This window comes from Dendropsophus ebraccatus, chromosome 15 (assembly GCF_027789765.1).
Source record: "Dendropsophus ebraccatus isolate aDenEbr1 chromosome 15, aDenEbr1.pat, whole genome shotgun sequence".
Classification (NCBI taxonomy): domain Eukaryota; kingdom Metazoa; phylum Chordata; class Amphibia; order Anura; family Hylidae; genus Dendropsophus; species Dendropsophus ebraccatus.
The window spans coordinates 6,958,612-6,981,306 of NC_091468.1; the positions used below are offsets into that span (position 1 = coordinate 6,958,612).

Consider the following 22,695-nt stretch of genomic DNA (forward strand, 5'->3'; position numbering starts at 1 on the left):
CTCCTCCTTCTCCTATCCCGCCCACCAGTGATTGACAGCCACCACTTATCTACTTGTATACAGGTAGCAGATACGGTGGAGGATATAGCAGACTGATAGGATGAGTCTGGTCTAGTATCACGTATAGTCGGGGAACGGTAACCAAACTGGATAATCCTATCTGGCTGCATCATTAGTTTCCTAAAGGACCCGTGAACAATGAGCGCTGGAGTCTGATCACTTACTATTGGCACCAGTTTTATGGGTTTATCGTCTGTCTGGAAAAATTGTGCAGATTATTACTTGGCTGGGTTCACACCAGAACATTTTTTTCTGTTGGAATCAAACAGAATAAGGGGGGTGCCAGGACCAAGAGCAACCGATGGGCCCCTATTATGGTGTCCAGCATGAAACTCCTCACAAAGAATAAGTAGTGGTGTAGTGTAGTGCTAGCACTGCATGTCCGTACCCTGTATTGGGGCACTGTCGTATATGATCTACAAATAGATAATAAAATGCTTATATAAGGGGATATTCGCAGGCCGTAACTTTTTCACTTGTAACAATCAACTGACCAAAAAAGAAATCACTCATCATGGCTTTAGTCATTGTTAATCATTTACTGTGATTCCACGTCGTTCCTTCATATGCTGGGATCGGATGGAATAAACGATTATAGTAGCAATCGTTCTGTGTAATACGGTGAACGATTTCAGATTATCGATAAATGATTGGTTTTCAATCTTCTATCGTTAAGTGCCGCTATTGTTTTTTGTTGTTGTTGTCTTTTTGTTTGTTGTTTTTGCAGAAATCAATAGTCCAGGCGATTTTAAGAAACTTTGTAATTGGGTTTATTAGCTGAAAAATGCATTTTTATCATGAAAAAGCAGTTTGAAGCCCTCCCCCCGTCTTCATGGTTTTCTTATGGAGAGGGGAGGGGTGGAGGGAGATGAGGCACCAAAACAGGACAACTGAGAGTTAATTTACAGCTACATCACCAGGCTATCTCCTATGAAGTCAGCACAGACCTCAGAATACCGGCTTTCATACAGGTCCTGCTGTGTAATCCTTTGTTCTCTGCTGGTGACTAATCTCCCTCCTCCCCTCCCCTCTCCATAGATTACACAGGGCTCGACTGATGTAAAAGAGTCGAGATTTCCTGATAATGAGCAGTGAATGAGAGAGAGGAGGGGGGAGGGGACCTGGGGAAAGGCTCTTTAAATGCAGATAATGGCAGATTTGTCTAATAAACCCAATTACAAGGTTTTTTTTTAATTGCCTGGACTATTAATTTCGGCAAAAAATAACAACAAAAAACGACAGTGACACTTAACGATAAAAGATTGAAAACCAATCATTTATCGTTAATCTGAAATTGTTCACCGTATTACACAGAACCATAGTCATTACTTGCGATCGCTACTATAATCGTTTACTCCATCCGATCCCAGCAAGTGAACGAACGACGTGGAATCAAAGCAAATGATTAACAATGACTAAACCAATGATGAGCGATTCCTTGTTGATTATCGTTTAAATTAGAGTGATAGAACGATAATTCCCACAATAATTGTCCCGAGGAATAGGGCTCTTATACTAGGAGAAATTTTATTTTTAGGTCTGCAACAATACCATGAGATACAGCACTGCTTTGTTTTTTACTATATATTGAGAATCCCATTCACGTTTATAGTTCAGCAACTTTTTTTTTTTTTGCTGCGGATCCTGCACCAAATCTGCGGCATCTTTTATGGTTTTCCCCTGTTTAGCGTGGACTCCTTGTTGTTGTCAGCAATCTATGTATTGTGAACGGCATTAGCTGAGGGCGGTGTATTATCGGCGAGCGCCTCGGTTTCCTGACTATCAGCAGGTTGCACGATCTGTTTATATTGTGATTTACATGAGAATTGTAAATAAACTATTTGCCAGCTTGGTGGTTGCGTTCGGCGGAGTCATTAGCGTGCGTGTCATTCTGATGAGTTATTGCTTTCCTGCTATGTGTCTCGTCTTCCCACAAGCAATGGAAACATAAATCACATGTGGTGTGCAATCTGACAGCTTGTGTCTGTGCAGCCGTCACTCACTCCTACCAGATGGGGGCGTTCTTCGCCTTGACAAGAACAGCTTTTCTTACTGTGTGCTGATTGCGTCTGACTTCATTAGCTTTTTAACCTGAGTAGTTCTGTATGTTTATATGGATGGTTTGCTGTACTCATACAGCAAAACACTTTATGGCATTGTTTCTGTCTTAGGGCGGGTTCACACTACGGAATTCTCGCGGACAATGTCCGCGGAATTCCGTCAGCTGTCCGCCCGCACGGGCATGCGCTTTTCCGCCGGCTCCATAGACACCATTCTATTGGCCGGCTTATTCCGCGATCCGCTAAAAGAAGTGACATGACACTTCTTTCAGCGTATAGCGGAATACGCTGGCCCATAGAATGATGTCTATGGGGCCGGCGGAAAGGCGCCCAGATGTGCGGGCGGAAAGCTGACGGAATTCCGCGGACAATTCCGTAGTGTGAACCCGCCCTTATATCTACAACTCTTACTGGAGCCTTGGGCTAGTTTATTAAAGTTTTCTTTTGACATGTCATAGTCTGGGTGTAGACCAATATCGACCGGGAGAACAAGTGGAGAGAGGACCGCGGTGCAGCAGGTTCGCTCCCCGCTCTGAGAAAAAAAAAATCCGGCTCCATAGAACACTCAGACCCGGACCGATCAAAACTTTTGACATGTCTCAAAAAGAGCAAAAATCCAACAGCACAAAGGAACCAAGTCCAATGCATAGGCAAACAACGATGGGGGATGCTTGCTGAAGAATCAGCTATCCCTGTACTGACCAGATTATCAAAGAAGAGAAGGGTCGAAACATTGCTGTAAACACTTGTTGATGGAATAAGGTACCAATACTTTGAAGCTACTTGGATGCTGTTGGACCCCCCCCCCCCCCCCTTGTTTAGTGTCTCTATGACTTGTCAAATGTTTTTACGGACGACAGGTACACTTTAAAGAGGTTTTCAAAGATATGTAATTTGTTTTTTTTAGGAGGGTTATTCTGAGGTCAGGTTGCTGATGAACTCACTGTGATTAATCCTTCAGCATTGCAAAGATGCTGCAATGTTGCAGATACAGCCTGCCAGGGACTTGTTTACATCAGCCGTCTCAGAAGGGAGGGGGAAGGAGAAGACGAGGAGAAAAGCTCACACACAGATTTTTGTGTCTTCAGCAGAAAGCAGCAGCTAAGAACTGAGGGAAGGAGACTGAATAGATAACAAGAAGTATGGAAGGAATTGTTAGTCTCACCATGGGCAGCAACATATCAAAAGTTATGTTTGATACATAACTTTTCAAATTGACAGAAACAGAGTTCAATATTCTATTTAATTTACGATCACATGAAGATGAGGCTAATACAGTTCTCAGTGTCTCTTATATTTCCATGTGTTACAGCGATGTCTCCCTATAGAGCAAACATATAGACCAGGATAACTACAGTGAGAACAATAAAACTGAGCCCCCGTACATAACCTACAACACATTCTGGGTAACACCGTGATTCTGGAACCATAGTTTGTTAAATAATTATTCCCCATTCCCTGAAGTAAGGGCCGGCCTCATAGGGTGGTATAGTGTCATTTTTTTCAGTCTTTACGCACTTCATATAGGCGACTGATCCACTTCAAACAAGTATATATGTTTTATAAAAACCTAATATAAAGATATGGAGGATCACTGAGGTTTTAGTAATGTTTAATACTAATCACAATACCCCGGACTATGGGAATTATCTGTTATTAATAGCCCGGCCATAGGCCAGTTATATACTGTAGCATCAGGAGAGAGGAGGAGACCCTGGGATCATGGGGCGAGCGCTCCTTGAAGACCCAACTTGGATATCCAATGGATTTATGTTTTATTATAAGTAGAAATAAAATATATACAAAGTATGTATAGATTTCTGCTATTTCATCATAGTATACAGCAGACTGAGGCGAGCAGCTCTCCCCTGATGGGTCTCTCTGTATGGACACCACCTGTTCTAGACCACATGAGAAGCTCCGTCCAGTCCTCTCTTCCTGTATTCTGCTGAACTGAACTTGGATCACTATAGACCCCTATGGTGATGGAAGGTCGCTTCTTTACAACCATGGGAGGTCTGGCTATTTGGCCATCCGAAACTAGACGTAGGTGTCAAGTTGTATAGAACTGCAGCTTGAGTCGCTCTGCATCCAGGCCCTGCAGGCAAAGTTTCGACTGTATTCTTCTCTGCTGTTTTTTTGTTTTTTTGTGCCTCCCCTTACGGCACTCACTGATTATAGTCTCCATTTGTCATGTAAACTTATGAGCTTTTTGATGTTTTCACTCTTCAATTTGTATTGTGGGGACAATGAAGTCGTCGTGAATGGTGAGAACCGTAAATGTCCGTCTCTGGGGCGTAACACCTTCTGTACAATGGAGATTATTGGTCAATAATTTACAAAAAATTGCTGAGTTTCTCTGACTAAAGCTTCTGTATTCCATCACTGATATGTTCTTGCTGTTCGTCTTTGTTACCAATTTGGTACAGTCCCAATACTTTTCAGGAATAATTGGTCCGTTTTGACACCGTTTTGACAGCGGGATATGCCAGGTGTATACCAAATAAAGTTGTAAAAGTTTAGGCTTAGAATGGGCGGTCCTGGTTACAATATTGTGGTTGAGGTGAATTTTTAAAAAGTTTGATCAACTTGATAGTTATTTGTGACCTTTAACCCTTTCCTCTTGATGGACTTACCATTATGTCATAATTGTGGTCTTCTAACAACAATAGAACATAATGGTATGTCCCGATGATCGTGCAGACACCGTGGCTTTGTCTGTGTGTGATCACCATGGGAACTCAGCTGTGATTGACAGGTGGAATCCTGACGATAATCCCTTCGAGGCCGTGGCAGTACTAACTGTGGCGCCAATGGAGTTTGCCAGAGGGAGGCTGCATGCTTATGTGATGCTGATGGGTTACAATGGCGGCTGGGATCTAATAAAGGCCTCAGATCTGCTATAGGTGTATGCAGAGATGTCAACGTCCGAAAGCCTGCCCCCAGGCTGGTGGTCAAGCAGTGAGCGGTTCCGGTGCAGTTAGTGGTCTGCTCCATGGTTCAGTGAGACTGATAGGAACACTGGGGCATCGGTAGGAGCACTGCCTGCCCCCATAGTGATGATTCGCCCCCTGCCAGCCCGCCCCTTTCTAATAATAATGAATGAAGCAGGCCGGATTGGAGCTATGGGGGCGGGCAGTGCTCTTAATGGGGGTGCCCCACTGTTCATAACCATCTCACTAGACAGTGGAGCACACGAATAACTGCAACAGAATGGCGCCAAGGATAAAGGTAAGCTGTAGCTGATTTAGGTTGTCTTACTACTTACCAAGCAGAAGCAGGAGAATATTCTTAGTTAGGCCGGCGGTACTCAGCAGCCATTAGTCATCTTACCTACAATGATGGGGTTACTGGGCAGAAGTCTATGGTTACCTGTTAGAGTGAGGAAACTGTGTATTGGGGCCGTTCTAAAGGTCCGTTTTATTATATGTTATATAATATAGGTTGTTTAGTTGTTAGTAGGTAGAAGGGTCTATCTGCCAACTGATGTTCCGGTTCTCTAGTATTATGTCTCCTGCATACAGGGCAGACAGCAATATAGGCCTGTTAGAGGATGCCACAATGTGCGATTATTGGAAGAATCTAATATAATATAATAGAGCCAATAGTATTGTGTTGGTGCCAAATCTGCAGCTGCATGCAGGCATGAATACAGTCACCTGCCGCCAACTTCGATTTTCACTTCTGCGGCTGTCACATGTAAATTTGCAGGCAAGGCATCAAGGCGTCCGCCCCGTATTGCCATCCCCGTTGTCCTCTACCGCCAGATGTAGAGCTGCACACAGTGGGCCGTTATCCCATCACCTGCCGCCATTCCATATTCCGTACCATTCGCTGTCGCTGGTGTGCTGTACGAGTGTGCTGTGGTGAGCCCCCCTAGTGGCCGGAAGCCGCCATACTGTACACTTTGTCCCAACACCTGCCACCATTCTGTACTCTGTCCCTGCTGTGCTGTACAAGTGTGCTGTGTGGTGAGCTCCCTCTGGTGACCGGAAGCAGCCATACCATATGCTGTCCCTGCTGTGCTGTACGAGTGTGCTGTGGTGAGCCCCCCCTGGTGGCCGGAAGCCGTCATACCATACACTCTGTCCCAACACCTGCCACCATTCCATACTCTGTCCCTGCTGTGCTGTCCGAGTGTGATATGGTGAGCTCCCTCTGGTGACCGGAAGCCGCCATACTGTATGCTGTCCCTGCTATGCCCCTATGAGTGTGCTGTGGTGAGCCCCCCCTGGTGGCTGAAAGCTGCTGTGCAAGTGACCTGTGAATTCTTCTTCCTGGAGAAATAAGACATCCCCTGAAAATAAGCCCTAGAAAATCTTTAGGAGCAAAACACTGCCTTATTTTCTGGGAAACACAGTAAGATATTTGCTATAGGGGCCACGTATGGTCGAGTACATGAAACCTTTATTATATGCTTTGTAGTTTTGTGTTATTGAGATCAGGGTTGGTACTGTATTGAGGTGTTGTATGTTTTCTATACGGCCTAAAGTTACCGAAATTGAGCTACTGGTTACAAACAAGTTTAAGTAGGTTATTACAGGGTGTGGTAATGCCAGGGCATGTTACCGACTTGGTAGTAAGGGCTTGGTAGACGATCAGAGGAGAGCACTTGTAGAAGACAAATTAGCATTGATACTTGTGGGAAAAAAATAGTTTGGAGGAGGATTTGTCATATAAATAGCCTCTAAGTCCCAGTGCTCCACTAGTTACACAACTGCTATTAATGTCAATGGAAGCGGCACAAAATGTATAGGACGGCCATCTCAGATGTTTCCGGCCTTCCCACCATCACAGGACGGTGGTCGCCCATCTTTATACTGTTATAGGGATATTCCCATCATATATAATATAGTATATACCTGTAGGGATCAGGGTAAAGGGGGTTTCCCATCATATATAATATAGTATATACCTGTAGGGATCAGGATATAGGGATATATTCCCATCATATATAATATAGTATATACCTGTAGGGATCAGGGTAAAGGGGGTTTCCCATCATATATAATATAATATATACACCTGTAGGGATCAGGATATAGGGATATTCCCATCATATATAATATAGTATATACCTGTAGGGATCAGAATATAGGGGTAACCCCATCATATATAATATAATATAGACCTGTAGGGAACAGGATATAGGGGTAACTCATCATATATAATATAGTATATACCTGTAGGGATCAGAATATAGGGGTAACCCCATCATATATAATATAATATAGACCTGTAGGGAACAGGATATAGGGGTAACTCATCATATATAATATAGTATATACCTGTAGGGATCAGGAGAAAAAGGGGTAACCCCATCATATATAATATAGTATATACCTGTAGGGATCAGGATATAGGGGTAACCCCATCATATATAATATAGTATATACCTGTAGGGACAGAATATAGGGGTAACCCCACCATATATAATATAATATAGACCTGTAGGGAACAGGATATAGGGGTAACTCATCATATATAATATAGTATATACCTGTAGGGATCAGGAGAAAAAGGGAGGGGGGGCTTTTTTTATTATTCACATTATACTATATAAAATCAGAAGTGAGCATTATTGATGTATTGTTAAGCTGTAGTGATCGATCGATCCCATTGTGACGTTACCCTCATATTTGGGTGTTGAGAAATTCATGGAATAAATGCTTTTTGGTTCACATGATCAATGCGTCCGCCCTCAGAAACACCAGAAGGTTCAAATCCCCATCCGAAGGCCTGTCAGAGAGAAGATGTTTGTGCAGCTACAGACGCCATTCGTGAGATGTCATATCCACCTTCAGTCTTGTCATCAAAGAGACAGCAGAATCTTGAAGTTACCCTTTTATTTTTTTGACTGTCATTTTTTCCATTGTAACCTGAAAAGATAATTTTACATGACTTCACTCTGGGAAGGGTGTGTTTCCCTCGCAGAGGTGTATATAGTGCCTGAAGTGTCGAAATCACAATCCAACTCTTTTCACCCGGCACCATTTGTGTCCAGACAGAAGTCTAGAGCCGCCGCTCCGCGCTGGATTCATCGGAAAGGGGCACGCCACGGGCTACGGCTCAATATAGACTGCTCGCTATGTCTCTGCAGACTGACAGCTATTACTGACATCAAAGGATTACAGCCGGGGTGGGGAACACGCAGTATTTCTTACTTCAAGACAGGACGCATGTTCCTCACAGCCCGGCCATAAATATTCTCCTATTAACCTCCAATTTTTCATCCCTTTTCTGCCTTCACACTCGGCCGAAGAATTTGTATCTTTACTGTGGTTGTTTACGTTCTTTCTATCACCGATATTTATGGCCGTGTTTAACTGTCAAATAAATATACGGGACGTCAACGCCGAGAACTTCCAGCCATTTCTGACATTTGGTTCCACCTGTCAATGCTAATTAGTTCTGAGAAATTAAGATTTTACGTACTTTGCTTTTTTTCAGAATTTTTCTGTCAATTTCCCCCCCCCCCCCCTTTTTTTTTTTTTTACTGATTTTATAAATTGCTGCATAAAAGGAAGACAAGACAGAGTATTAATTCTAGATGAGCTAAAAAAAGATCATTTTATTACATAAAAAATTTACTTTAAAAGTTAAGATTACTATTTTTTTTTTAAATCAGATATTTTTTATTCAAATGTTATCAAACAAGTTTCCTCGTGCAAAAATATTTCACTAATAGTGCAGTAGCTAAACGAAATTAAAGGGGTACTCCACTCAAACGTAATTTTTTTATATGTTGCTGCCGATGGTGAGACTAACAATTCCTTCCATACTTGTGTGTGAGCTTTTCTCTCTGTCTCCTCCTCCCTTCTGAGACAAGTCCTTGGCCGGCTTTATCTGCAACATTGTGGCTTCTTTGTAATGCAGGGAGGGATAATCACAGTGAGTTCATCAGCAACTTGACCTCAGAATAACCCTCCCAGCATTATAAAGAAGCTACAATGTTGCAGGACTTGTTTACATTGACCATCTCAGAAGGGAGTCGTAGAGAAAAGTTCACACACAGTTTTTTGTGCCTTCAGCAAACAGCAGCATTTCTAGCTACGTCCCTGGATACAGCCATAGGCTGTATCCACCAGGACTCCTCAGGGCTGCATCCAACTACTTCAGCCACTGCTATTCAAACATATTGTGCTCGATGTTTGCTCAGCCCTAATGTCACCTATTGAGAAGAGTCCTAAAGTGCTGTAATGGGACATTTATACAATATATTGTACTTACCACCATAAAACACTGAGTCAAGAGTGTTCCCATTGTCAGAATCTCTATCAGTAAGTCAGTCTTATCGGTATAAGGCACCATACGTAGCTATTCTTCCTTTCCAAAAAAAGAAGGCAATGTAACTTAACAAGCTCATTATCAGTCACTGGGGTGTGTCGGGTGGATTCTATATGACGGATCCTGCTCCGCCATCATTGTTTTCTCTATAATGGAACCCATGATGATGGTATGAACACAGTTAGTGTGACCTAAGCTCTTTGTTATATTGTCTGTGTATTATGACCTATGGATGTTGTGTCTTGGTAATAGTGAAAAGTGTTACAGAGAATACAACTAAAGACCACCCATGGCCCATTCTGTGCAGTCTTGGTAAATACATGTATCTGCCATGATATAACAATTCTGGAACATCTTATACCTTAGTGTTGGGCCGTTCCTCTGTTATTATTACTGGAAATGTATGACTAAATAGCCAACTGGGTGTTACCATTTGGGGGCGTGGTCATATACTATCAGCTCTGATTGGATAGTGGCAGACAGTGTAGTGACACAACCCCTGTTGATAACACCCAGTTGGCTCTTTGTCTCGTTTATCTGGAATACAAGCAGCTACAGTGGTCATCATCATGTTGTTCTTGATTTCCGTCCACTAGCTAAAACACTAACTTTTTCTTTTCTTTCCTCTTTCAGCCAAGTCCATTACCGAGTCCAACTCTAGGCAGACAACCCAATGCCAGCCAGTCACTGCTCGCCTGGTGCAAAGACGTAACAAAATCCTATCGGGGAGTAAGAATAACTAACTTCACCACCTCGTGGAGGAACGGGTTGGCGTTTTGTGCAATATTAAACTACTTTAGGCCGGACTTGATGTAAGTATGGAGACCTACACGGCCCACCTTGAAAGGAGATGCCGCCAATGCTTTAATACTACCTTCTCCTAGGGCTCGTGGAATGCCGATTTGCAAGGGGTCGGTGCCGCGTACCTTTTGACTATCAATGTTCCCCTTTCATTTTAAGCTGCCATCTCATTTATGATGTTTTTTTGCCTTAATCCTATAGAAACTACTGACCTCAAGATGCTATTAAAAATTTTGTTCGTGTTGAAATGAGATGAGAGAAATAAGCCCGTAGCTCTTTGAACACTGACGACAAGGGATTACCACATGGCAAATTTGGCTGTCAAAGCTTGTCCCTGGTCCTTGCCTCCTATTTTAGACAAAAAGCTGTAGGCGCTGAAACCCGCCATATCCATATTATTTATTAATATATTTTTGTCCGTTTTAATTTTCCACACTATTAGTTTTGTTGATTGAATTGCTGAAAAACTACTCCTTGCCATATGATTTTATTCTAGGACTTTTTTTTTATTTTATTTTATTTTTAGCTGGAACTTGTTTTAAAAAATATACTGTTTTTATTATTTTTTATGTATCAAATTTTGTTTGTACCTACTTTTGCCATTTTCTCCTTCAGTGACTACAAGTCCCTCAATCCGCAAGATATTAAGGAAAACAACAAAAAGGTAAGAGCTGCAAGGTGAAAACTTTGCTCAAATTCTGCCGGTTTTCATTGATTTAAAAACCTAGAATTAATTAAAAAGATTTACAAACAATGAAATAAAGTGAACACATTCGGTCATAAAGCCATGGTGCGGCAAAGAGCGCAAAACATCCTCCCATCTGCCCAGAGCACCAAACAATTCAAATTAGCCTGCAAAAAAAAAAATCTTGTAATTGTAGTTTGTAAATGTCTGGAAATAATTACATATCAGGAGGACGTCTATCAAAAACATCAGGATTTCCATACTGTGTATCAATCAGAAGTCAGGGCCCTATTACAGGTAGTGATAATCTGCAGGATCGGGCCAATTCAGCAGATGATCGATCTGTGTAATAACGACAACGATCCTCGGCTGATCGTCTCATTTGTTCCTGACTAAATATCATCGTCCGGCGGCGGCTGCTGAACGTGTAAAGAAAATAATCAAATGTATACATACCTGTCCAGGTGAGCCGGTATCTTCTTCGCTTCTGCCCACAGCCATCGCCAGAACTGCTACTAATCCCTGAGTGGTCTGTCACTTCAGAGACCGATTCTGCAGCTCTCGCGGTGGCTGCGGGCAGAAGCCAGGGGGATGTCGGGGAGCGTGGACAGGTACGTATTTTCCGGCATATAAGACGACCCCCAACTTGTCCAGTTAAAATATAGAGTTTGGATATTCTCTGTGTATAAGACTGACCCTCTTCCAATGCACACCAAGGGGGCCGAGGAGGAGTTACAGTAATGCCGGGAGGATACAAGGGTGGCCAGACAGGTAAAAGCACAGCGCCACTCTACCATATCTCCTTTTTTTTTCCATACCCCCGATGTCTGCGGCTTGCTCCGCCCTTCATGCGGTCGCCGCATATGGCGAGGATGTGGCCGTTCTTGAGCTCCCCCCACTGTATGTGGGGATCGCAAATTCTCCAGTTCGGTTCCGAAGTTTTTCAGCACCCGCGCTATAAGACGACACCCGGCGTATAAGACGACCCCTGACTTTTGAGAAGGTTTTCCTGGGTTAAAAAGTAGTCTTATATGCAGGAGAATACTGTATATACTTTAAAATTTTACACTAAGGCGAGGGCTGCATGGAGTCGCGTATTAGGGTGGGTTCACACTACAGAATAAGTTCTGGCAGATTCCTTCACTCATACCTGCTCGCAGGGCCGCGCATCTCTCCCCACACCATAGACCTCATTATTTGGCTAGGACGATTCCGTGCTCCACTGAAGGAACTGACATGTCAATTCTTTTGGCGGACGGCGGAATTGGCCCGGCCATAGAATGTTGGCTATGAGATGCACGCCACTGCGAGCGGGTACGATCGCCGGAACTTATCCGCACTGATTCTGTAGTGTGAACCCACCTTTAGCCCAATCTAGCAGAGCGGCGTTCATTTACATTGATGATCTGGCCGTGTAATACAGGGGCCTTCCTAGAAATGGCTGGGCCCCATAGCAAACTTTTGATTGGGCCCTCCTCCCCCTTCCCCACCACTAAGCTGTCAAGTATAGTCATAACTGCAAGTGCTCAACAAGAGTGCTTACAGTGAAAGGGACATTTGCAGAACCCAGGAGGTCGCCCGGCTACCAGCTGCAAATGGGGACCCAGTGTATTGCAGGAGCGGGCCCCCTGACGTGGCAGGCCTCATAGCAGCCACTATAGCTGCTGCATTTGTAGGTAACCCCCTGGTGTAATACGCCCCTTAGGCCCCATTCACCTCCCATTTATAGTCTATGGTATCGCTATGTCAGCAAAAAGGCTGCTGAAAAATACGGCAATAAGCCCATGGACTACGGTCGCTTCATTTCCAGAATAAATCCTTTATGTTACTAATACTAACACTGTAAAACCTAATGTAAACCATGAAGAGGATACAGCGTCATCTGATCACCAGGGCTTCATTACACAGCTGATGGACCGGGGTGCCCAGACCGACCTAATATTCATGGCTCATCCCTTGCATCATCATAATATTTATTCTTTTTACAGACTATTAGGACTGGGGTCGATACAAGATCTTACACACTACGAGGACTGGGGGGACACTAGAGGCAACAAGTGCTCGATTTGCCGATGCTCCCGCCATAGTACATAGACTCACAAGGTGCCTATAGGTGGTTGGGTGAGCCGCTCACACGACGTGGTCTGAGTACAGATACAAAGTACACAAACCAAATTTTAAAGCCGGGCTGAGAAACCCCCTCCATGTTGTACAGGAATCTCTTACTCTCTAATCTGCACATACTACAAAGAAATAGTGAAAAGACTCGGGGTCTATAAGCATCTATTCCCAATAATCATTATCCCTATACCAAAAACTGAAGACAGTGGGGTTCTTACTACCACATAGCTGCATAAGGACCGAATTGCAGGACATAATTCCGGGGTAAAATGTATGAACTTAAAGTGTCACTGTCCTTTTAATTTATTTATTTATTTTTTTTTTTCAGAAATCAGTACAGGCGATTTTAAGAAACTTTGTAATTGGGTTTATTAGCCGAAAAATGCATTTTTATCAAGAAAAGCAGTTTGAGGTTCTCCCCCCTGTCTTCATGGTTCTCTATGGAGAGGGGAGGGGTGGAGGGAGATGAGGCCCCAAAGCACAAAGAGTTAATTTACAGCTACATCACTGGGCAATCTCCTCTGACTCCTCTCTGCCCTTTGAATACTGACTTTCATACAGGTCCCACTGTGTAATCCTTTGTTCTCTGTTCTCTGCTGGCGACTAATCTCCCTCCTCCCCCTCCCCTCTCCATTGGTTACACAGGGCCCGACTGATGTAAAAGAGTCGATTTCCTGATAATGAGAGAGAGAAGGGGGGGGGGGGACTGGGAAAAGGCTTTTTAAATGCAGATAATGGCTTTTTTGCCTAATAAACCCAATTACAAAGTTTCTTAAAATCGCCTGGACTATTTATTTTTAAATAAATTAAAACAGACAGTGACACTTTAAAAAAAAAAAAAAAAAAAAAACATATATATATATATATATATATATATAAAATGATAATCATAAAATATATATACAGGATATCTAAGCAGCACTACCAAATACATATAAATATATATATATATATATATATATATATATATATATATATATATATATATTATATAAATATACACACACACACATAACTGTCACAGCTATTGTCATACTATTCATTTGTAATTCAACTGCTATATATATATATATATATATATATATATATGTATATGTGTGTGTTTATGTATGTGTGCGTATGTAGTATGTATATATGTGTGTGTGTGTGTGTGTGTGTGTATATGTATATATATATATGTATATATATATAATGTGTATGTAGTATGTATATGTGTGGGTGTGTGTATGTATATGTGTGGGTGTGTGTATGTAGTATGTATATGTGTGTGTGTGTGTGTGTATGTAGTATGTATATGTGTGTGTGTGTATGTAGTATGTATATGTGTGTGTGTGTGTGTGTGTATGTAGTATGTATATGTGTGTGTGTATGTAGTATGTATATGTGTGTGTGTGTGTATGTAGTATGTATATGTGTGTGTGTGTGTGTGTGTGAAGTATGTATATGTGGGTGTGTGTGTGTGTGTAGTATGTATATGTGTGGGTGGGTGTGTGTATGTAGTATGTGTATATATATATATATGTGTGTGTGTGTGTGTATGTATATATAATGTGTGTGTATGTGTGTGTATATATATATATATATATATATATATATATATATATATATATATATATATATATATATACTGTGTGTGTATGTATATATAATATGTGTGTGTATGTGTCTGTATATGTGCCTTTGTGATCCCGGGCACATACATTTCAGTGTCACGCAGGAAATTAGTCCTGACGCTCGTGTAAATCCAAATTTAGGAAGAGGTTAATATCTATTATTAGGGGACAGATGTAACACAAACTTGCAGTTGTTATTATTGCAGATAATTTAAATTGCTCCTGAAAATTGAGAACATTTTGTGAGACTCCAATTACTATGATAATTGAAGGGAGAAATGTTTATTCATTGAAGCGTCAGGGTTGTGTATTGTAGCTCCACCAGCCGCTCTATATGTACCTGACTCCGAGCCTAATGCTCATAGACACATCTCTACCTGTCACTTTAAAAATAACTAATAAAAAAATCCAAGGGGTTAGGAGATCCTTTTAAGCAGGTTGACATGGTGATGTTTGTGCTGTTATTGAGCCCCTGAACGTCCCCTCCATGGTGCACAGCTATTTCTTACTCTCTCCCTTTCAGGAGTAGGGACCAGGGGTGAGCTTTTTGACAGTAGTGCACGCATGGTTACTTCCTCGCCTTCTCCAGCCCAATAACAGCACAGGATCACATACTCCTCTCTGCTGTGCCGGGACACAACACAGTGCTGGTGAAAGTGCATTGAACAAGCTTGCACTGTATACAGTACTTGAGCACAGATGGCATGTGGAGGGAAAAGGGGTTACTGATGCACTGGGGTTTTGCAAGGTCCTATGTGAGCAGAACTAAAAGAAACAAAATGTCAAGGCAACAAGTAATAGTGTAACCTCCGCATTGAACAGGCTGTCATTGAGCTAGGGCATGAGTTGTATAGTACACTATTATAGATGGCATGTGGGGGAGAAGAGGTTACCGATGGCTTTGCAAGGTGCTATGAGCAGAAAGGAAATAAACAGCAGCAGCACAAGGGAAAGGGTTACACATAACATTGTAAAGATGGGGGAGACCTCATTTTACCTTGCATTGACAGGTACAGGTATACAGTCTTTCTATCCTCTCCCCAGCACAGAGCACATGGTAAGCCCAGCCCCCTCTTCCTGTCTTGCTGATTCTGTTACTAGAGACAGACTTCCCCTAAGAACAGGCAGTGGACAACAGATAGTAGGAAAGTGAGGTACACAGTTTGCTAGACTTGGATTTACACAAATATTAGGAATCATGCAGGGAAGTTCTTTGGAAAGACAGTGACTATGTAAGCCCTGCTCCTTTTACAGTCCAGATCTTTCCTTTATGACTTAACCCCATCACTTATTTTAAAGGCCGAACCCTATTCACATTGCCTAGTGTGTTACGATGACGACGCAATATTTGGGAATGATCTTGTCTTTTCCTTGACTTACTGTAATATTAACAATGCCTGGAAGTGGCCCTAAAGGTATAAAGTAAAAGTCAGGCACTTATTTCAGGTTCAAACAAACTATAATTATAAAGTGTCTTTGTTGCGATGCCAAGGTCTCATTTTTTCTGCCGTCTTCTGCTTGTTGCACTGATAGAACCTGTGTGCGCTACCTCATGTGTAATGGCGGCTGCGGCCCAGGGATGTGTCACATTCTCTATGTAGTTACATATTCTTTATCATTCATTTAAAGGGCAACTCCGTTAATTTTTGGGAGCTGTCACTGGTGTTATTGAGCCCCTGAGGGTCCCCTCTCATTCTCTCAATTTCAGAAAGTGGGACCAGAGCTGGGCTGTCTGCCAGTAGTACTCACATAGGTACTGGCTTCTTAGGTTGCCTGTCCACAGCACAAGCCCTACTATTCTCTGCTATACCCTGACATAGTGCTGGGGAAATTGTGCTGCACAGAACGCCCCTGGGCTGATAATTTACCAAGTACCATCCTACAGACAGCATGTGGGGGAGAAGGGGCTACTGATGCACTGGCCTGGTAAGGCGCTATGTGTGCAGAAAGGAAAGAAACAGCAGCAAGAAAGACACCGAGCTTCTGCTGACAGCCAGCCTAGAAACCGCAACAGAATTATTAGTGTGATACTGCAAATCTAGAACATGTTTAGACTGTCTAGTCTAGGTTTACACTGTCCAAGTGTTAGACCATATCAGTAAATCTCTTCCAAGATGGAGGAATAAAGAAAAAAGTGCTGTAAGTTTAGTATTTTTATTTTTCCCTATGGGACTCATATAGGTATATTACACTACCCCATGCCCTATAAACTACTGGTTATAAATGACCCCCCCCAGGGGCTCCTCCCCCTCCCTGACCACATGCCTACCGTTCTGAGCCTGGACAATACACTGAGTGATTTTTAATGACTAACGATAAACGATCATAAACGAGATTGTTTATCGTTAACCTGAAATCATTCACCATATTACACAGAACGATAATAGTTATTGCGATCATTTATTCCTTCTGATCTCAGGAAAACAATGGGCAGTGTGCTATTACACTGAACAATTAGTGAAAGAATGCGGAACTTGAGCGAACGAACGGGAAATTACAGCGAACCATTAGTGAATGATTAACGTTAATTTTAGGTTCAGATCTAAATCAACGATCAACGACATACAAACGATTTTTCAATCGTTGCCTGCCATTACACAGAACGATTATCATTTAAATTTGAACGATATAACGATTTTTCACACGATAATCCTCCTGTGTAATAGGGCCCTAAGTCTCCCATAGCAATGGTCATGTATCAGGAAGCGTCTTTGAGATCTCCTCTTTTCTTATATAACGTCTCAGCGGATAAATGTCTGGAAATGTTTATTTTCACATTAACACAATAAGAAAGCGGTGAATCTTTATGTGACCACAAAGCTGTTTGATGGGATGTTAATATGGCGGTCCGGACTGAGGCGGAGGAGCCATGTCGTCTTTCTGCTTTGGTGGATTTGGGGTAAATGGAGAGGAAACCCAATCTGGCCATTGCTGTCTTGGTTTACATCCTTTCACTAGTGGTATACCATTCCTGGATTCCACCATGTAATTAGCCGCTGTTATTGTGCGCTTGTAGCTCCTGTCATCACCCGCAGAGCCGAGCATGACAGCAACATGGAGTCTGCTACTTGCTTCCTGCAGATTTCTTTCCTCCTCTACATAGTGCTTCCCTGATAACCCTGTGCCCTCTCCGCACAATAACACACGGGGGACAATACTGGCAATGTGGTCCTGACTGCCCCTCCTCATAGTATCCTCAGCCTCTCTGCTCCACTACATGACGGGGACAACTTGGCTTCACTAGAAGAACTGAAAAAATTCGACTTTTTCTCCTGTTCAGGAAATGAGTCCTGGTGGTGGCATTAGTCCTAGTGTTCATGGTGGGGTCCTGGTTTTAGATGTAATATGGGCAGATTTTAGCCCATTCCTATTACAGCAAGTCTAGCGACCCAAACGGAAAGAATCCTAGACCCCTCTGATGGTGTCCGTCTGCGTTCGTAAAAATGTGATCAGACTAGGACTTAGCTCAGTAATATGCAGTCAAAAAAGCAGCCATATTGTGCTGGGTTATGTAGGATTAGAATACATGGCCGCTTTCTTCCAGAAACAGCACCCCTCCTGTTACCAGGTTGTGTTTGGTTTAAAATTAAAGGGGTACTCAGCTGAAAATCTTTTCTTTCATGTCAACTGGTTTCAGAAAGTTATATAGATTTTTAATTTATTTTTATTTAAAAATCTGAAGTCCTCCCATATCTATCAGCTGCTGTATGTCCTGCAGGAAGTGGTGTATTCTCTCTAGTCTGACACAGTGCTCTCTGCTGCCACCTCTGTCCATGTCAGGAACTGTCCAGAGCAGTAGAAAATCTCCATAGAAAACCTCTCCTGCTCTGGACAGTTCCTGACATGGACAGAGGTGGCAGCAGAGAGCACTGTGTCAGACTGGAGAGAATACACCACTTCCTGCAGGACATACAGCAGCTGATGAGTACTGAAAGACTGGAGATTTTTAAATAGAAGTAAATTACAAATCTATATAACTTTCTGACACCTGTTTCTGGAAGAAAGTGGCCATGTCTAATTCTGGATAAACGTTCCCAACACCTTCCGTGATCCCCATTTACTGGGGTCCCCACCGATCCTGAGAATGGAGGAATACTGTCTCCTGAATGAATACAGATGCATAGGGAATGTTTTCCTTCATTCTCAGACCAGTGGGGGGTCCCAGCAGTTAGATCCCCACCGATCTTCTTATGATTGGGGGATATTGGGCATACCTCTTTAAGAAAAGGAGGATTCTGGGAGACTGACACTTGTGCCTTCCTTTAAATCCTGTGCATGACCTCATATATACTGTACCCGTGCTCTGATCTCATACTCTGCTCTGAACAATGTGCGTATATATATATATATATATATATATATATATATATATCCGCATACATGGATAAGTATGGGACCATATGTTTAGTTGATATGTTTAGTTAATAATCATCTTCCGGCCTCACCCGGTACAACGTCCCCAGCTCTGCCTCTGCTCCACAATGGAGAAAAAGCTTGGCTGTTATTTCCGCTCCCATGTTGCATCAAACAAAGCTTTTCTTTCTTTGAACCCGGACGCGGCGGCCAATTTAAAGCAGTCCATTTAGCTGTGTCACCTGATCCCGGCCAATATGTCAGTGTGCCGTATAATTGGCCAATGTTTGGGAAACTGCCTGTGGTGCTTTTCCTGACAGCCGGCTATTGATGGCTGTCACTCAGACCGCTCACAAAGTAATATCCTGTAAGGAACATTTTATGTATACCTCTAGCTGTCATCCATGCCTACCTGTGCTCCAACATCACAACCACATAGTCATAGGCTGGGAAAGGAATCAAGCTCCGCTTCTTTGGCTTGTGAGGACTGATACACGACCTCTAATCATTTAGAGGGGTATATTTTCTTTCAAATCAACTGTTGTCAGAAGTTTTAGACTTTTAAAAAATTTCAGTATTACTTCTATTAAAACTTCCAGTACTTATCAGCTGCTGTATGTCCTGCAGGAAGTGGTATATTCTTTCCAGTCTGACACAGTGCTCTCTGCTGCCACCTCTGTCCATGTCAGGAACTGTTTTGAGCAGAAAAGGTTTTCTATGGGGATCTGGACAGTTCCCGACATGGACAGAGGTGGCAGCAGAGAGTGCTGTGTCAGACTGGAGAGAATACACCACTTCCTGCAGGACATACAGCAGCTGATAAGTACTGGAAGACTGGAAATTAATAAATAGAAGTAATTTACAAATTTGTACATAGAGGACCAGTTAGAATGGAGCTGAGTGACACTATAGAAGTGTCCAAGTGCAGAGTTAATACCCGGTTAGCATAATGCTGTACAGTATTCCGGTGTCTCATACATTGTCCTCTACATAATGTACCAGTTCCCTGTGGTTTGCAGGATGACACTTTGTAGTTCCATAGTGGGAACCTTGTATTGTTTGCAGTTAGAGGGTGACAATCGCTCTGGGCCGTGTAGTGACCACACACATGTATGGCGGCTGACTACAGTACGGTTATAGAAGCCGAGCACATGGCTCATCCTCTGGTGTCCATTTACAGACTAGAAGTTGTGATCTTGTGAGGGATCAGTATACAAAGGTTAGGAGGTCCCACCACCCCTCAGGGTCCTGGTAGACAAAGTGATTCTTGAAGATTAACCATAAACGATCACAAACCATATCTACCTGAGATCAATCGCCATATTACGGAATGATAGCGCTTAGTTATTACCATCGTTTACCCCATCTCATCCCGGAAAATGAGGGAACAATGTGGAATTACAGGGACCGATTAGTGAATAAACGTGTAATTATAGTGAACAATTAGGGACAATTTTAGGTTCAGCTGAGAGATGCGATCAATGACGCACAAATGATTTTTTAATAATTGCCTGCATTCATTTGAAACGATTATCGTTTAAACGATATAGCGATTTTCCACACAATGATTGTCCCGTGTAATAAAGCCCTTATTTACCTTTTGCGCTGAATGTTCCACCGCAGATTTGCAGATTCATAGAGAAATTCCATAGGAGTCCTTGGGGCTTTGGATTACCGCTCTTTTTCCACAGGAAAGTTTCCTCTTCACTTCCTCGCCTTTTCCTCATTGTGAGCATACCCTTAAAGGAGAACTCCAGGTAGAGGGGAAAAAAATGAAACTTCTGCAGAAGCATAACGCATTACTTACCTGTCTATCCCAGTTTTGAAACCGAAAACCCATTTGTTTGGGGGGTTTTGTTCTGTATTGTTTCCGTCCTTCCTGGTTGAGCAGTTCCCAGAATGCAATGCTTTCCCTCAGCTGATTATCACCCCCACCCATCACAATCAGTAAAATTAGTACTGGATTGGGTGATTCAGCCCCGCCTCCTGTGACATCACTCCCTGCCTCCTGTCTGTATCATCAGCCTGTGCTCAGCAAACACACACAATGTGAGACAGAGGCCTGGAAGATTTGTCTCCTAAGGGGGGAGAGCAGAAGGAGCAGGAGACAATGTGGATTAGCACAGATGCCATTTTTTTTCACTTCCTGGATTTCTATCAGCTACCAGTGTGACTGAATCGCACGGATACGGTAATACATTGTATAGACACATCTATATAACTTTTAATGTGCTTTTAATAGCAAACAAGTTTTTCTTATCTGGAGTTCCCCTTTAAGCCGCTATGCTGTTGGACAAGTATTCTGTGTTTGTCAGGTTGTGTCGCACACCTCTAGTAAATGTGTTGGTCCAATGAACATAAACCTTACAAATTGCTGGCGGGAACACTTCAGTAAATCAGCGCCATTGTGTGTAGCACCTTCCCTGATGGTCATGTTAACAGTCCACATATTTATATGGTTCACATACCGTCTAGATCGAGTGCATAGACATCCTACCTCTCCTTGACTGTCTATATGCTGCAGTTGTACCAAGCTCGGAGGTCACCATAATACAAGGTCCCTTGTTTAGTCCGTCACTTCTCACCCTCCTCCGACATAGTGGAAGTTTGTATCTGATAATTGTGATCGTCTATGGGCTGGTTTGGTTATCTTGGGTGTTCTTCTTCAGTAGAACAAACGACTGCAATTACACAACAAGCGGGAGGGGGCGGCTGATCAACAATGATAGAGTCAGAGACAGATTAGTCTTGTGTTGTCCTTATCTCAGAGAACATCGCCTACTGATGGAGCACACTCACATGGGGAGAATGGAAGCCGTGGCTGTGCGGGGGTGTACTGCGAACAGTGGTTGTCCTTCACATTTACATCTGTACAAGCCATGAACCCCAACACTGGCGTCTACAGAAAGAAATAGTATGAGCGACAGTCCAGAATAAATTGGGCCCCAAAAGCCGTGAGGGGAAGATGACCTCATTTACATCTGTCTGCCTCGGTCCTGTAACTCGAGGAGTGTGCACAGTGTCTCTAGGACATACTGTGTTAAGCCATTATCATTTGTATTTGGCCGATTTCTGGCCGTTCCAGACGATAATAGTTTGATGTAATGGCTCATCTTCAAAAACAACAATCAGCTGACATGCATGATGATTATGTTCAAAAAGACCAACAACGATAGCAACGGTCTGCTGGCCATCGCTCTGTGTAATAGGAGCGGCAGCATCAGACCGCCACTATCTTCTATAGGCCAGCCCCTAATTCTAAAGGTTCCTATACACTCTAGTCAAAAGTCAACCAATCCTTTCAGCTGTATAAACGGTGTAGGTCCCTCCCGACTTTCCACAACAGTTGAAGCCAGGAAAGAAAAGGGCTTGTTGGACTGTAACTGCCCAACCCTTTTGTTCTCAGGGAGATAAGCCACTGCCAGAGTTACCTGACAGCAGCATACTTCTCCTCTCCCCATTAAGAAAACCTGAAGGATTAGCCTTGCTGAACACCCCTGTGTATGGAGAGATCGGAAGAGATAGATGTTGTCCGAATGTTGAAGGTGCCTTTAGACAGTGTTCAGACTAGACAGTCATAAGGATGCACCAGATTCATCTGTTTGATAAATCTAGCACATCTTAAGGCTGATAGTCTCATAGGACCTTTAGACTAGTCGTTTTTTTTTTGCTTTCTCCGATAAGCGATTGCATACGAGGTGAAGTCAATCACCAT

General features: G+C 42.8%; 1 protein-coding gene across 6 annotated transcripts in view; it reads left to right on the forward strand.

Annotated features, from left to right (window-relative positions):
- The window catches only part of EHBP1 (EH domain binding protein 1), a 253,241-nt gene that overhangs the window by 112,617 nt on the left and 117,929 nt on the right, over window positions 1-22,695 (forward strand). For all 6 annotated transcript variants that reach the window (XM_069955491.1, XM_069955487.1, XM_069955486.1 and 3 more), the window contains 2 exons: window positions 10,041-10,219; window positions 10,824-10,872. In XM_069955491.1, the coding sequence (XP_069811592.1) occupies window positions 10,041-10,219; window positions 10,824-10,872 (228 nt within the window). The remainder of the gene's footprint in view (window positions 1-10,040; window positions 10,220-10,823; window positions 10,873-22,695) is intronic.